The sequence below is a fragment of the Musa acuminata genome, chromosome BXJ3-5 (genome assembly GCF_036884655.1).
Source record: "Musa acuminata AAA Group cultivar baxijiao chromosome BXJ3-5, Cavendish_Baxijiao_AAA, whole genome shotgun sequence".
Taxonomy (NCBI): Eukaryota; Viridiplantae; Streptophyta; class Magnoliopsida; order Zingiberales; family Musaceae; genus Musa; species Musa acuminata.
In genome coordinates, this window is record NC_088353.1 from 3,636,028 (window position 1) to 3,652,027 (window position 16,000).

A 16,000-nucleotide genomic window follows, 5' to 3' on the forward strand; every position below is an offset into this window, starting at 1 on the left:
CTATCGCCAATTTCTTCCTAACATATAGGCATCCTGCACTTTCGCCCATATAAAGCTTCATAACGAGCCATCTGAATACTTGAATGATAACTATTATTATAAGTAAACTAAGAGAAATATCTTTATCTCATTCATCTTTCCAATCCATAACATAGGCTCGAAGCAAATCCTCAAGGTTTTGAATGGTTCTTTCTGATTGACCATCAGTTTGAGGGTGATAAGCAGTGCTAAACATGACTTTAGTGCCCATAGATTCATGTAACCTTCTCCAAAATCTAGATAGAAATCTGGAGTCTCTATTAGAAATGATCTCCTTTGGAACACCATGAAGTCTTACTATTTTATTGATATATAAATCTGCAAGCCTATCAAGAGAATAAGTCATATTGATCGGTAGGAAACATGCAAATTTTGTTAACCTATCAATGATAACCCAAATAGCATCATGCTTTCTAGAATTTTGGGATAGTTATGAAATAAAGTCCATGGTAATACATTCTCATTTCCAATCAGGAATATCTAAAGGTTGCAACAAACCTCTAGTTCTTTGGTGTTCTGCTTTGATTTGCTAACAAGTCAAACACTTTGAAACATATATTGCAATCTCCTTCTTCATTCCTTCCCACCAATAATGACTTTGGAGATCTCTATACATCTTAGTGCTACTAGGATACATGGTGTACTTTGAATTATGACCTTCCTTCAGGATTTGATTTTTGATATTTGGGTCATTTGGAATACATATTCTATCCCCAAATCTCAATCGGCCATCCTCTGAAACTTGAAAATTTAGTTTCAATCCTTTTTCTACTTCATTCCTTAAGCAGATTAAGTGTCGATCTCGTAGTTGTCCTTCTTTAATTTATTGAATGAGATCAGATTGCACGTGGATGGAGGCTATTAATATCATTGAGTCTTACCCTTTTCTCATAACATTCAAATCATAATTCTCTTCTAATAACTTCCATTGCTTCACAACCAAAGTCGCCATGAAACTTATAGATTTTCTACTAAGGGCATTTGCTACAACATTAGTTTTACCCGGGTGATAACGAATGATACAATCATAATCCTTTAGAAGTTCTATCCATCTCCGTTGCCTCATATTTAACTCTTTTTTTTAGTAAAAATATATTTTAAACTCTTGTGTTCAGTAAAGATTTAAAATGTTCGCCTATACAAGTAATGCCTCCAAATCTTTAGAGAAAAAATAATTACTATCAATTCTAAATCATGAATTAGATAATTTAGTTCATAACTCTTTAGTTGTCTAGAAGCATAAGAGGTTCAAAAACTTTTGGCACCCAGGGAACCATGATTCTGATCAGAACCTAAGAACAAGAATTAGCTGTGGCTTTTAAATTAGCAATTTTTTTCATCTGAGACAAAGTTTTATGATCATCATAAGAAAAGCATGTTCAATTTAGAACAACCTTACTCAAGAATCAGAATGTGTTTGGCTACAGCTTGGCCTTCTTCCATTGAGAGTGCAAAGGACCAAGTTCTTTTCCAACATAAATAAAGCAGCATCTTCAAAAAAAAAATCTTCTCATTCAAAGTTCATGAATTATGAGACACCCAAATTAGGCAATCCATGAAGAGTTCTATGTTTCCTGATATTAATATATACAGATTGGATTGCAAACACCATTCCCTCTGGCACATCCTTGACTGGGTCTTCAAGACATGCATGCCTCCTGTTTTGTCTCCTATCTTTCCTCCCCTTCCCCATCTTTCTTCACCAAAACAGCACCTAATTCTAATGCTTTAAAACCTTAATTTCTCAAGTCTCTTCTCCCTCCCCCTCCTTTCACCTTTGATTTTCTCCCCTTCATTGCAAACAGGGGGGAGGGGAGAGATGCAGCATAAGAACTCCTGCATCAACTCCATTCCTAGTTGTTCTTAGCAAAAGCACATATCAGCAGAGTTAGCAGTTGCTCCTGTGCTGAGCCAGATACTTTGAATTGCTTGGATCATCACCATGTCTTTCACTGGCACCCAGGACAAGTGCAATGCATGCAACGAGACGGTCCATTTCATCGATCTCTTGACAGCTGATGGAGTCTCTTATCACAAGACTTGCTTCAAGTGCAGCCACTGCAAAGGAACTCTTTCTGTAAGTTTGAATTCTCAAGCAGCATGAAGCAATGTGGAGCCAAGTGAATTGCTCTAATTTCACCAATTCCTTTGGATTTTTGTGCAGGTGCATCTCTCACATCCACCGTGAACAAAAGATGCCTGTTGGTCTGCAATCATGTAGTTCCCTGATTGCTAGCAAAAAGAACTATTCATGTCATTAATTCAAGAAACATATATTGCATCACTAAATGGGTATAGTATAGTATTCTCAGATTGCCACATTCTTTTCTTCATAATGGCATTTTGTTATAGGTTTGTAGACGATTGTTACACTTGAAGAACATGCAACATGCTTTTTATATTCCTTATGTAGCCCTCACAACAAGAAGAAAAGACACTTTGTTTCTCTCAAGACAAGAAATCATCTATGTTAGAGGTTTGCTAGGCACAGGTGAAAATGCTAATATTCTCTTCCTACATATTTCTTACAGATGTGCAGCTACTCTTTCATGGATGGCATCCTCTACTGCAAGCCTCATTTTGAGCAGCTGTTCAAGGAGACAGGCAGCTTCACCAAAAAAGTTCCCAGCAGGTAATAGTCAGAGTCTTATCCCATAAACTTTCACTTGATTCTTCTCTTTTTCCTATTTTATGAATGAAAATGGAATGCAAGCCCCATTAGAATTCATTCCAAAAGTTCTGAAACGATATAGAATGTATCTGTGATATATGAACATGGAAACACTAGTCATCTTCCACATTTCTCCATCGAGTTAACAGAGCTAAAAGCCAACAACACAGATAAAGATTAACTCTTTAGAATTAACTATTTCCTTATGGCCTAATGATGCTTTTGTGATCCAAGGTGCAAAGTCTAGTGAGAGGAATGAATTGTTATGTATGCCGAGCATCTACTACCTTCAGCTAAGTGGGAAAGTTCGATCCTTGGACTAAGACATAGCTGATAACTAATGGCCATGTCTTTGCAGTCTAGGACTCCAAACAAGATCTCCTCCATGTTCTCTGAAACCCAGGACAACTGTGCCAGCTGCAAGAAAACAGCGTACCCCTTGGAGAAGGTTTGAACGGTACACAGTGCAATGATGAGCTTCAAAGGTTGGCAAACTTGATGAATTCGTCAAACCCTCCCCCCTTTCGATCTTTGTTTCTGGTAGCTGACCGTGGAAGGTGAGTCGTACCACAAGACCTGCTTCGGGTGCTCCCATGGCGGCTGCACTCTCACGCCCTCCTCCTATGCCGCCCTCGACGGCATCCTCTACTGCAAGCACCACTTCGCGCAGCTGTTCAAGGAGAAGGGGAACTACAACCACCTAGGCCGGGTGGCTTCTTTGAAGCGGAGCTCTGAACCTGTGAGCAATAATAAGCGACTGCACCCACTGTAATGGATGATGGCTTCGGTCAAAATCAGAATCGTCGAGCTGAAATGTGCTTTTCAGTAGAACGGGCAGTGATCGATCGAAAAGCCTAATCTTGGACTTGGGTCAAGAACTATCAATCCGACCAAATACCGGTTGGACTTGGGCAAGAGGAACGGGTTAACCCAAGCAGAAGAACAGGAGTTAGCCAATCCCACAGCATAAAAGAGTATAAGCCTTGTGTGACGGATGCATGCTACTGCTGCACCTCTTAAATCCAATACCACATTGTTGTCGCTTGTTTAGAATCATCAATCAATCTTCTAATATTTCAAATAAATCATAATAATAATCTTTCTAAAATACTCTTCCCGAAGTCATTGTAGCCCAGGCTGGCTTGGATCCCTCTCTTGACGTACTTAAATTCCTAAATCAAGATTTAATTAAATATTTTTGTTTTATTTTTTTTGGTATATATAAAGAGTAGGGAAATTATTTAAAAGTAATATTAATAATAATAAATATTTTGATAAAATTATTATAGGAAAAAAAAGATTAATGAACAAACAGGAGAATGATAATGATAGAGGAAGGTAAGATTATGTACAAGAAGATAGGTAAGGTATATATATGGAAAGTTCAAAACCTTGTTTCAAATGATAGGCTAATTATAAATCATCCTGTAGTTAGTTATGTTTAATATTACGGTCCCTATACTTTAAAAAGTCACATTGGTATCTCTATATTTATGAAAATAAAATATTTAACCTCGTTTCTCCTCGTTTCATCGACTCTACTAATAGAAGATATCGCGAGAAATTAATTTCGATCCTCACTATTCAAAGAGATTAATTTCATAAAAGAATAATTTTTTGTGAGAGCTTTGTCATCCTCCTGAATGGCCTACCAATAGTGGGACGATTCTCATCTCCTACACCATCATATTTATGTTGCTTCACTATCCTCTCGAATAGCATATTAGTAATGATCCTCATCTCCTACCTCATCTCATTTCTCATCTCCTACATCGTCCCATTTATTCTACTTTACGATCATCCTCTCTGACTTTGTTATTTTGCTAAATGGCCTATCCAATAATAGTGTTAGCGGTTATCCCCATCTCCTGTAATATATCATTTCTCCTGCTTCACCATCATTGCCTCCAGTTTCACTATCCTCATGAACAACCTACCCAATAGTTGCTTTGCTATCTTCTCGGACAACCTATCTAACGATAGCATCGATGGCGTATGCAAGGTCGATGGTTCTTTGTGAAATTAATCTCTTCAAACAGCAAGGACCAAAATTATATTTTTTAATCCATTTTTAATGCTATTTTCTGTATGTGACAACACGTCCGGTATCTTCCCTTAGTAGAGTCGATGATACAAGGAGATAAAATTGAATGTTTTACTTCGTGAGTGTAGGGATGCTAATATAACTTTTTAAAATATAAAGATTGAAATGCTAAATATAACTAACTACAAGAATAATATATAATTAACTGATCATTTGAAATAAGGTTTTGAACCTTCCATATATACTTTATATATCTTGTTGTACACATTGTTTTACCGACCCCTTTTATCATTTTTGTTTAGAAGGAGTTGCATGTTTTGTTTGTTCATTAGTGTATTAGATCTTTTATTATTATCAATACTATTTTTGAATATTTTTTTATTCTTTATATATAGGGCTAATTACATATTATTCATGTAATTAACCATCCTTAGTATCTCAATCTCCATATTTTAAAAAATTACATAGAGATCTTTATACTTAGTGAAATATTTAACCTCATTACTCTAAAACTTTTTTTTCTTTCTTGATTTTTAACCCTGTGAAATTATTTTTTTAATCTTTATAGGGATTTTAATATTTTACTTTGGTAAGTATACGAATCCCAATATAATTTTGAAAAGTATAAAGATCAGAATATTAAATGTAAATAATTATAAGAGTAATTTATAATTAACCCTTATATACATAAAAAAAGAAAACAAAAATATTTAATTAAATCTTGAGTTAGGTATTTAAGTAGGTCTAAGAGAAGGATCCATAACAAGTCTTAGCTACAGTGACATATAGAAGAGTATCTTAGAAAGATTATTTTTATGATTTGTTTGAAATTTTAGAAGATTCATTAATGATTCTAAACAAGTGACAAACAGAACATGCAGGAACAAGAATGACAGAGGGTGTAGGTAAAATATTGTATATAACAAGATCTGTAAGATATATATGGAAGGTTCAAAACCTTGTTGGAAATGGTCCACACATGAGTCTGTGCTGGGTCGTGACAACCTCGTAACCTCAGTGATGCTGAGATTAGAGTCACGGTTCTTCACCATCCGCATCACCACCATCTCCGAGGGGATAGCAAGTCCCCAGTCCACCGGTGCTCCACAGGAACAGTGCATAGCTTCCCCCATGGTGTTGGCTCTCAGGGTCCGCCTGCAATGCCTCCAGGAACATCTCCTCCGAGGCCTCGAGGTCGCCCCGCCCGCGCCACAGGAAGAAAGCGTATCTGCTCATCGCCTCCGCGTCCGCGGGCTCCTGCATCACCGCCCATCTGAAGAAGTACTCCGCCCTGTCACCAAGTACATCAATGGTCAACGATGAGTCCATCTCTCCGAGATGTTGCGTCGGGTTTCACCTGTCGAGATCCTTCTCGTACTGGTACAGGAGCTGTGCGTAGTTGGACAGGATCAAAGAGGTCGTCAGCCCGGATGAGATCATGTTCTCGTAAGCCGCGCGCCGCCGCTTGAAGTCGGGACGTCCACCGTCATAACTTCTAGCTTCTTCGTCTTCGTCGAGGATTCCGACGTCGAACCAGCACCTGGAAGCCGCAGCCTCCGCCGTATCGAATACGATGGCATCTGGAATCTCCCTCTTGCTGGAAGCGGCCAAGAACTCGGACAGGAGAACGAGAAGCCTGACGACGAGATCAGGCGAGGTGCAGAAGACGTTCTGGAAGAGCCAGACGAGGGACTCGGCGGCGTCCTTCGGAGCGCCAGCGCGGGTTTCGCCATCGTAATCGCTGGAGAGAACCGACCTCTGGATCTCCTCCATGGCGTAAGCCAGCGACCACACGGCGCTCCCGATGTCGCCCAGGTCGGTATCGGGAGGCGCCCGCGGGCGGCGGGAGTTCATCCTCTTCTTCTTCAGCTGCACGAGGCGGAGGGAGAAGGGGATGCCGACAGCGGAACCCTTGATTCGGAAGCCGACGAGCGGCGCATCGCCGGAGGAAGGATGCTTGGGCGCCGCGCCGGGAGGGTGGAGGAGCCATGGGGGTTCAGGGTCGCCAATACGCGGACTCTCCCTGGGCCGTCCGCTGCATGACCCGCAGACACGTAAGCCGGGGGCTCTTCGTGGAGCAGCAGCGGGACGCTTGAGGGAGAAGTAGGGAACTCCAGGAAAGGAGTTGGGGAGACGAAAGGTCGAGGTGAGGGAGGAGAAGGTGGGCTTCATCTCATGTCGCAAGGGGGATGCGGGGAAGGGGGAGAGAGAGAGCAGGGGATGTGGAAGGACTATAGAGGGAAGTATGAGGAGAGGAGGAAGAATAGGAGGAATGCGGAGCCAGGAATGCGGATCGATGACCTGAAACCTCGGTCAAGAACGCTTCATACGATGCCAGCTCACATTTCTTTTTCTTTTTCTGGAGCCCTATCTCAAGTTTTTTTTTTCTTTTAAGAAAATTTGTCATTTTTTTCTTAATAAAATTAATATATAATATAATATCTATAACTTCTCTAAATTGTTGGGTCATATTCCTGAATATTCGACTCGTTTTTGTTCGACTACGACAGTTCGAAATGGATTATAACTATTTGATCGATCTTTCTTCGAATTATGAGCCCGTCTTTGGCTTTGACATCCCCTCTCCCACTCGATTGCAATTAGCATTTGTATAGCCAATATATAACCCATTTAATTTGAATTTAGATTAACTTTTAGTTCTCAAAATATCAAAATTTGGAGTCCCCTTATTATCAATAATGCTCGACATCTGAACAATTCAAGTCTACCAAAACGGCATGGTGGCTTTGGACGGTGGATGAAGGAGGAGCACGATGATCCTACGGCTGGTGACCGATCGAATGACGCAGACCACTCTTTGGCGGTGCCGATAAGGACACGTCACATGACACGAAGAACAATAACGTTCCCGAGTCTTCGACGCCAAGAGCTTCTGCCCGCGCCTTCTACGCCCGTCTCCTCTCTTCTCGTCCGTCCACGTCACTCACGAACAAACCCCCTACGTTGCCATATGGTCTCTCCAAATCTCACTGGCCGGACAACATGGCAGATCGTTATTGGTCCACGTCATACAACATGACACGGTGTCAAAGGTGATTTGCTTGCGTGCGCTGTTCTCGGCGACAACCGACCTTCCTACTATTAATAAACCCTTGAGCTCGGACACTCTTCCCGCGAGACGCCAACGGGAAGCCTTCGGGAGCTCGAGAAAAAGGAAAGAAAGAGTTGTGTGAGAGTGTGCGTGGAGTTGAGTGAGAAAGAGAGGAGGTATGGATCGGTCACTCGGGAATCGGGGATCTCTGGTGTTGTTTGGCCTTCTGCTCACCGGTTTGCTTCCATCCATCGCCAAGCAATTATTGTTGTTGTCTTGAGTTATTTGTTCGTTGATTACTTATTGAAGCTTCTTAGAATGTATGTGGTGGATTTGAGAATGGTTCGGGCTTCAATTTTGTTTCCATCTTTTCTGAAAGCTGGTCTTTTTATATTGCTTAAGAGATGAAATTTTTTCGTTTCTGGATACGATTAAGTTTGGAAATTTGTGGCTGCAGCTTTCTTGCCCTTGGAGCTTAGTTTACTTGTAGTGGATTCTGTTCCAAGATTTATTCTTGGAAGCAAAGATAATATCTAGGAAGATGATGACGGCTTCCAAACATTTTGTTGTTAAAGTGAATAAATTTTTTTATCAAAATGGATTTATTCTTGGAGCTCAGTTTACTTGTAGTGGATTCTTGATACGGCTTCCAAGCTTTTTTGTTGTTAAAGATAATATCTAGGAAGATGACGACGGCTTCCAAGCTTTTTTATCAAAAGTTTCTCGTCAAAATATCAACTTGATACCAAAATATAAATATTAACCAGAACAGTATAAATAATAGAGCAATAAACAATCACATTGGGATCAAATTTTTAATGTGAAAAATTTAATGCGGAAAAAAAATCATGAGATCATAGTCTATCATAAACTTTCACTATCAATAGTAATGATAACAGGTTTACAATAAGTATTCTCTAAAATAATAAGAGGATCACAATAACATCAATATTATATATCTTGGCTCAAGAATAGCATATAATCATCACAGTATCTCAAAAATTTTAGGTCCCACGAAGTGGATATCACAAGAAAATATCTCAGAGAGAGTAAACTACAGATCAATACCGTTAGGACGGTAGAGTTTGCTGCAAGGATTCTCTCTCTATTACTTTTTCTCACCGTGCACCGTCATAGTGCCTCTCTCCCCTCTCTCACGTTTGCACAAACCCTTTTCTTTTAATTGTTGATTTGGGCTTATAGCCCAAATTATCCAAGCCCATATATGGGCTAGACCCAACGGTTTTTCCCCTCCAGCTCATATGGTGGGTTGTATTAAGCTCGCTCTTCGTTACATGCTTCAAACTTCTCCTTAAGCAAAGATTTTGTCAACATATATAATTCATTCTTATTAGTATGCACATTTTCCAACTATAATTTTTTCATCTCAAGCACATAATGAATCCAGTGATATCTCACATCAATATGTTTAGATCTGAAATAATATGTTGAATTCTTAGAGAGGTGAATGACATTCTGACTATCACGGTAAATAGTATATTTTTCTTGTTTCAAGCTTAATTCTTATAGAAACTTTTTCATCCATAAAGTTTCCTTGTAGGCTTCAGTAATTACTATGTATTCTGCTTCTGTGATTTGGTTGATAGAGCAATATAATTCTATAACTTAGATTGTCAAGAGACTGCTCCTCCTACAAATATCATCAGGAATCCCGAAGTGGACTTCTTGGAATTAGTATCGCCTGTCATGTCTGTATCTGTGTACCCTTCTAACACAGGTTCATCACTGTCAAAACATACGCATAGTTTTGAGAATTTATAAGGCTCAAGATGTTGAGAGAAGATTTCTTTATAGTAAATCACTATATGCATAGTTTAAAAGTTCATAGTTTTTTATTATATTTAAAAGTCACACAGATCATATAATATTCTATAAACACTCAAATAAATAAAATATTAATATTTTTAATATTTTATACAGATGATATTATCCTAACAAGTAATAAAGTCTCAAAGAAATTAAAGTATATCGTAGATAGAGAGTTTGAAATTAAGGATCTTGGATAGCTAAAATATTTTTCTGAAAATAGCAAGATTAAAGAATGAGATATTGTTATACCTTCTAAAAGAAATAGTGATACTTAGTTATAAACCTATGGATACTCCAATAGATTTCACTCGTAAATTAAGATGTCCTTCTCAAAAATTCATTATAGATATAATAAAATATTAGAGATTGATGGGTAAGTTGATTTACCTATCTCATACTTGCTTAGACTTACATTTGCAACGTGTGAAGTGAGTTAATTTATATATTCAAGTAGGATTCTTACATATCTAAAAGGAACTTTAGATAAGAGATTATTATTAAAAAAGAATAAGTATATAAGAATTGATAATTTTACTTATGTTGATTGGGTAGGATTGGTAAGTGATAGGAGATCAACTTCTTGATATCATACATTTGTATCCTTATCCCATCAGTTTATTAGAAATTAATACCGTAAAATAAGGAGGTCAATATGATAAAATAATTTTTTACAGAGACTATAAAAAGGGCATAAATAATTTCGTGCAAAGCACATTATTGTCATATGAGTCTTCGCCATTCAAGTAATAATAATAATAATAATAATATATTTTTATGTTTTTTTTATATATTATTTTAATTAAATAAACTTCTCGACTAATGCGTCATTAAAATTTATAATGGTAAATTTTGCTATTTTCAAACTTTTGAAGAATATATATATATATATATGTGAAAGCGCGGCAAACTACAACACGGTTGCCGTGTGCTGGCGTTGACTTCTCTGCCGACATCTGTCCATCATCTACACTCGACTACTTATTTTCTTTTCTTTTTATTTGCCCTCTTTACATATTTATCCTTTTAAGTTTTTACATAACGAATTTAATCCTATATATTTTATTATTTACCTATATATTCTCTTCCTATACATAAGGATTATATCCATATTATGATTTTATCATAATTATGCTAATTATCAGTTAATTTTAACTGTTAATATGTTATATATTAACAAAATATTCCGAATTTAAATACACATGCTAAATTTTATTTTAAAGGATAAATACGAGAATAGATTGTGTAATTTTGTTTTTGTTGAGTAGGAAAAGAATAAAGAACAGTTGTCGACGACAACAAAAAGCCCACTTCGATTCCGTTTCTTTTCTTGAAGTCGTCGTCGTCGTCGTCGTCCCCGTTGGGATCGGCTCTTGGTGTTCGTCGAGGATGGGGAGGATGGTGCGGACCTGCCTGCAATCGGTCCTGAAGCTGGTGAACTCGGTGGCGGCATTCGTCGGGGTGGGGTTGATCCTCTACTCCCTCTGGATGATCAACGTCTGGTTCCGCCAGACTCATGCCTTCCCCACCGCCGGTGCCTGGTTTGTTCTTCCCCATATTTGATCCTTTCGGCTCCTTCCCCACGGATAAAGTTCTGACATTGCCGTGCAAGGGGAAAAAATTCATTTTTGAACGTTTGACCTGTGAAGGACGTTTCTTAGGGTTTGCGAGACTGTTTTGATTTTTCTGTTTTCTTTTGGGTAGATGTCTAATAGTCAAGGGGGATTGGGTTGTTCTTTGTGGAAAAGATTAGGGCTCGTGATTTCCTGAACAATCGATTGAGGATATGAGCTAGCATTGGTGCTGGGATCCACATTGGGACTTCCAGTGCTTTTATCGATGTTCATGACCTACAAAAAGTTTGTTTGTTTCATAAAACAACTCTTTCTACATTCTTTATCTTCTGGTTTTAGAGAATTAAGCTTTGAGCCTCTAATACTTCAAAAACATGATATTTTCTTTTGTTCTGTATTTCCTTCTTCCTGATTTGTTCTGTGATTTTCCAGTTCATCAGAATAGTGATCTAGGAAGATGCTCTTGATAGCGATGCTTATTTGAAACATGAGTAGTTGCTTATTTTTATTTCTGAAATATGTATCTCTATGTTTGTGTGAGATATTCACATAAGAGAAGGTTAATCAGTATTCTGTGGTAAGCAGCTCTTGTTCTTTTATATATTATTCGTTAGAAACGAGTTGTTTGTATCTTTTCAGAATGTATAAATAATTTCTTGCGAAAATAATTTGTAACACGTAATAGTAGCTAGCTTAATGCCATTTGGTTATTGATTGGACATGAATTTATTTTATCGGCCAATACTTCCATTTCACATGATATTCACATGTGTCTTCAAACATTTAATATGTTTCTCATGTACATGCAGGTTCATTTACACTTCTTTTGGACTAGGAGTTTCTTTATGCTTGATAACATGCTTTGGTCATATTGCTGCAGAAACAGCCAATGGTCATGGCCTTGCTTGTGTATCCTACACTCAGAATTAAGACAGAATCATGTGATTTTTAGCTTGAACCCATGTTTAATAGCTATAATGACTTTTTTGTTGTTCTGAGTAGCTTTGTTTTTCTGCAGTACTTCTCTGTTGCAAATGGTTACAGAGCTTTCTAGATGTGGAAAATATAAATTAAAATTAATGTTGATTGTTATATGTTCTTTTACTGAATAAACAATGTTATAAAGTTAATACTATACATTAGCTGATGGACGCTGGATACTTAACACTTCTTTGTAAATTGATATCTGGGTGCCTTCTTCCTCTATACAAAGCACCTACACATTGCAAATATTTGTAATAGACCATGAATTTTGATTCTTAAAGTTGAACACAACAAAAAACATTGATATGCAGTTTGAACTTCAATCATATTTCGTAACTGAAAAGAATATGAATTAATTTGTAGGAATTCCTCTTTGTTGTATGTATGTCATATGAATATGTTAAACTTATTTATCTGATCACTTCTGAAACTTATTCATCTTCTTTTATGATCCATTTCAAAAGGCTCTCTTTTTCATTTGACATTGCATTTTATTTTCATGAGGGTGTTATCAAGCAAGTCTTTCAGTTTTGGTAGTATATAGAGAGGATTTTTGTATCAAAAGTTTGATGTCGCTGGGTTTAATTATAATTTGTTTTAACCGTATCATCTGAAGTAGAAACGCAAATTCTGTCATGCATCAATATTCTAGGTAACAACGTTTGTTTTTAGTTGTTGAATATATATCCCAATTGATTCCAGAGTTACTACCATACTTAATTGCTTGTAAGCTAAAAGATAAAAACATATGGAAATGCATAACTTACCTTCAGTCACTAATTCATTTTCCCTTTTTTGGTTGTTTGTTCCTCTGGAATTTTCATTTCTGCAGGAATCAAGCATGCATAACTCTTTACTGCAACTTCCAAAAAGAATCATTTTTCAGTCAATTATGATTTAAACCTGTGACATAATTACTGTTATCCTTGAATAATTACAGTATATGGCTTTAGTGTTTTTTCTTGTGATGCTGGAGGCTGCAGTAGCTGCAGACGTAATTCTGAACAGAGATTGGGAAGAGGTACATCTGTCAAGTTCTTTTTGTATATGGAAATTTTGGTTAATGTTGCTAACATTATATTTCTGTATGGTCTGATCATTTAACAGGATTTCCCAGAAGATCAAACTGGGAGATTTAATGAGTTTAAGAATTTCGTTAGATCAAATGATGAGTTGTGCAGATGGATAGGTTCGGTGATTGTGGCTACACAGGTATGCTTTTCATACAATTTATGGAAAGTTGAAACAGGCTTTTGTTGAAATTTGTGTTTTATCATTTTTTTGAACATCCCAACTATCTTCAAATTTAACTATGCAAAATGTAATTTTTAATAGCTACCCAAACTCTGCATTGGCTAGAGTGTCATGGACTGGACCACCCCTTAAATGAATCATTGTATCTGATGACTTGTTTTTAATGTCGGGCAATGTTACAACAAATTGATTGAAGACATTTATTTATTTTTATTTAACTAATCACTTAAATCTAGCTGTAAAATTTATCTATTCACTTAAATCTAGCCTAAATTTATCAATTTAACTAATTGATTGTGATCTTTTAGTTCCAGTCAACCCAATTTGTAATCACAGAAACCGGTGGAACTAAACTTAGAAAAGCCTGATCCAATTAATTTGGTATTGGCCAAACTGATTGAGATGAGCCTATCAGTGCATCTGGAAACTGATGCAGTTTTGGCTAGAATAAGCTGAAACTTGAAGTCATGCTTAGATCAACAATTGGGTACGTCATCCTTTTTTTAGTTGTTATTGGATTTTTCTTGGAACCATGTACAACATCCATTTTTTAATTGTTATTGGATTTTGCTCTGTTGATTCAACGATTGCAGAAAACTTAAAAGCACTATATAACTGCATATTTCTGAACATCTGTGTTAGCCACCTCATCACAGGACTGCAAATAATTGCCGTATTCATATATAGATTTTGACGACCGGTCTTTTTCAACTATATGTGTGTACTCATTCTATATCCTAGGGTATCTATTGTGACAAGTTCTTATTCTGTTTTCTCGGTAATTTACCAAAATTGATGTTTAATACTTTTTTACAGTTTGCAGCAATTGCATATACCTCATATCTTCCCACTGGAACTGTCTGATATTCATCTTGCCCCTCCACCTCTGCGTTGTTAGCTTTTTTATGATTTAGATTATTAATTTGTTCTAAATCTAAAAGGTTTTTTTTTCCTCTGATATGCTAGGCTATGTCCCTCTTTCTGGGCATGATTCTCAGGGCTCTTGGTCCAGACAGTAGAAACGGCTGCGATAGTGATGATGAATATATACCGGCAAGGCTACCACTTTTACGAGATCGGGTTCAGCGTGCACCATATGTTGGTGATCCTAGTGCCACAAACCAAAAAGATTCTTGGAACGTGAGTATTCGCTATCAGTTCTTTTATTTTGAGGTGTATTTGGATTTTTTTTTTTTGCATATATATCCCTGTGAAGTGCCTTTTACAATATGTAGCCCTGCAAAGCCATCATTTGGTGTATTACACCCTAGAGTCTAAACCCCCTTTGTTTGGCATCCACAGTCCTTTATCTCTCATCTAATCTTTTTAATAAATTATATTTTGATTAGTTAAAGAAAACCAATAAGTGAATTTACAGATAACAAAAAAAAAACAGTATTTACTCCTCCTGTTGTTATATGGCATGATATGGGAAAAAGTGTGTAAACATTCGTCCTTCATTTCACAGGTTAGGTGATGTCACCTGTCTCCGGAAGGACAATGTACAAGCCTAGTATTTAATGCACTTTAGTTTAGTTCCAATTATGATATTTGGGAGTACATAGAGTTGTGTAATTAATCAGAGCAACTAAGATGTTCTCAGTAGCTCAAACAGAGCCATTTATCCGTGTCATTGTTGTCATACATTGTATAATCGCCGGATACTGCTTTCTTGATATATAGTAGCTTGATCACGTTGGTGTAGCGTCGTTTGTGATGAACATGGTTTGCTATCATATAACTGAGCTTCCAATTGCCTAAGCTTGGATTTTATTTATGGCAATCTTCTTAAATGTTGTTGGGGTGCAGCTCTACTTGTGAGAGGAATATACAATATTTTGACAATTTACAAGATTTACCTGTAAATTGTTGAAGTACATCTCCATGGCCTGAATGGAGGACAACTGCGTCGAGCGATCGCCGAGACCAAGGTCATCGGAGCGAGAATGCACACCGACACGTGTTGAAGACGCTGACGTCTAGGTGTACCCAAATGGCGGAAAGGGGGGAACACGGTGAGGGTGATGTTGGAGCCTGGCTTCAGAGCAATCAAGTGAGTGATACGTTTTGACATATCATACTAGTTTTAGTTTTTGTTTATAAGAATAGTAAGTACTCTAACAGTTATATATATATATATATTCTGGTATAAAATATTTGATGATTAGAAAAAATAATAATAATAATAATAATGTCAATTAAATATTTTGATATAAAGTATTTAATGATTAAAGAAAATTTTAAAAATAATTAATATCAACTAAAAATTTAAGTTTTACTGTATTGATTGTCTATTCATTCACCTGAGACTTATAACTTAGAGTGTCTAAAAGAACATGCTTTGGATTAATCAGTAATCTATAAAAGATATAATAATATATTTGAATGAATATTATAATTGATATTTTTATTTATATAATTAAAAATATTTATTTTTATTATTTTGTACATGTGATAACAAGATTGTCCTATCATCATTTTAAATTACATTAGCAAAGACTAAGGTACATAATATTAATGATATACAATAATTATGACTTCCATTAATTGTCAAA

The 16,000-nt window shown here is 36.7% G+C and overlaps 2 protein-coding genes and 1 long non-coding RNA gene across 5 annotated transcripts; 2 read left to right on the forward strand and 1 right to left on the reverse strand.

Annotated features, from left to right (window-relative positions):
• The first annotated feature begins 1,985 nt into the window (after positions 1-1,985).
• Positions 1,986-3,195, forward strand: LOC135638061 (uncharacterized). The gene is made up of 4 exons (XR_010496488.1): positions 1,986-2,116; positions 2,204-2,331; positions 2,571-2,671; positions 2,945-3,195. It is a non-coding gene; the product is annotated as an uncharacterized LOC135638061 (long non-coding RNA).
• A 2,449-nt stretch (positions 3,196-5,644) lies between these two features.
• LOC103984794 (uncharacterized) lies at positions 5,645-7,031 on the reverse strand. The gene is made up of 2 exons (XM_009402353.3): positions 6,112-7,031; positions 5,645-6,045 (listed from the first exon to the last, which is right to left on the reverse strand). Exons 1-2 carry the CDS (start codon positions 6,924-6,926, stop codon positions 5,790-5,792), a joined length of 1,071 nt encoding a protein of 356 aa, XP_009400628.2. The 5' UTR covers positions 6,927-7,031; the 3' UTR covers positions 5,645-5,789.
• Positions 7,032-10,915: 3,884 nt separating this feature from the next.
• On the forward strand, positions 10,916-15,481 carry LOC103984608 (tetraspanin-19). Of its 3 annotated transcripts, none has more exons than XM_065151319.1 (6): positions 10,916-11,174; positions 12,017-12,116; positions 13,132-13,212; positions 13,299-13,403; positions 14,412-14,585; positions 15,321-15,481. In XM_065151319.1, the coding sequence occupies exons 1-6, from the start codon at positions 11,023-11,025 to the stop codon at positions 15,336-15,338; spliced, it is 630 nt and encodes a 209-aa protein (XP_065007391.1). In that variant the 5' UTR covers positions 10,916-11,022; the 3' UTR covers positions 15,339-15,481. The 3 variants fall into 3 exon arrangements, with proteins under 3 accessions (XP_065007391.1, XP_065007392.1, XP_009400416.2); XM_065151320.1 differs by having other exon boundaries at positions 15,255-15,480; XM_009402141.3 differs by lacking the exon at positions 15,321-15,481 and adding an exon at positions 14,914-15,149 and having other exon boundaries at positions 10,918-11,174.
• The last annotated feature ends 519 nt before the right edge of the window (positions 15,482-16,000 follow it).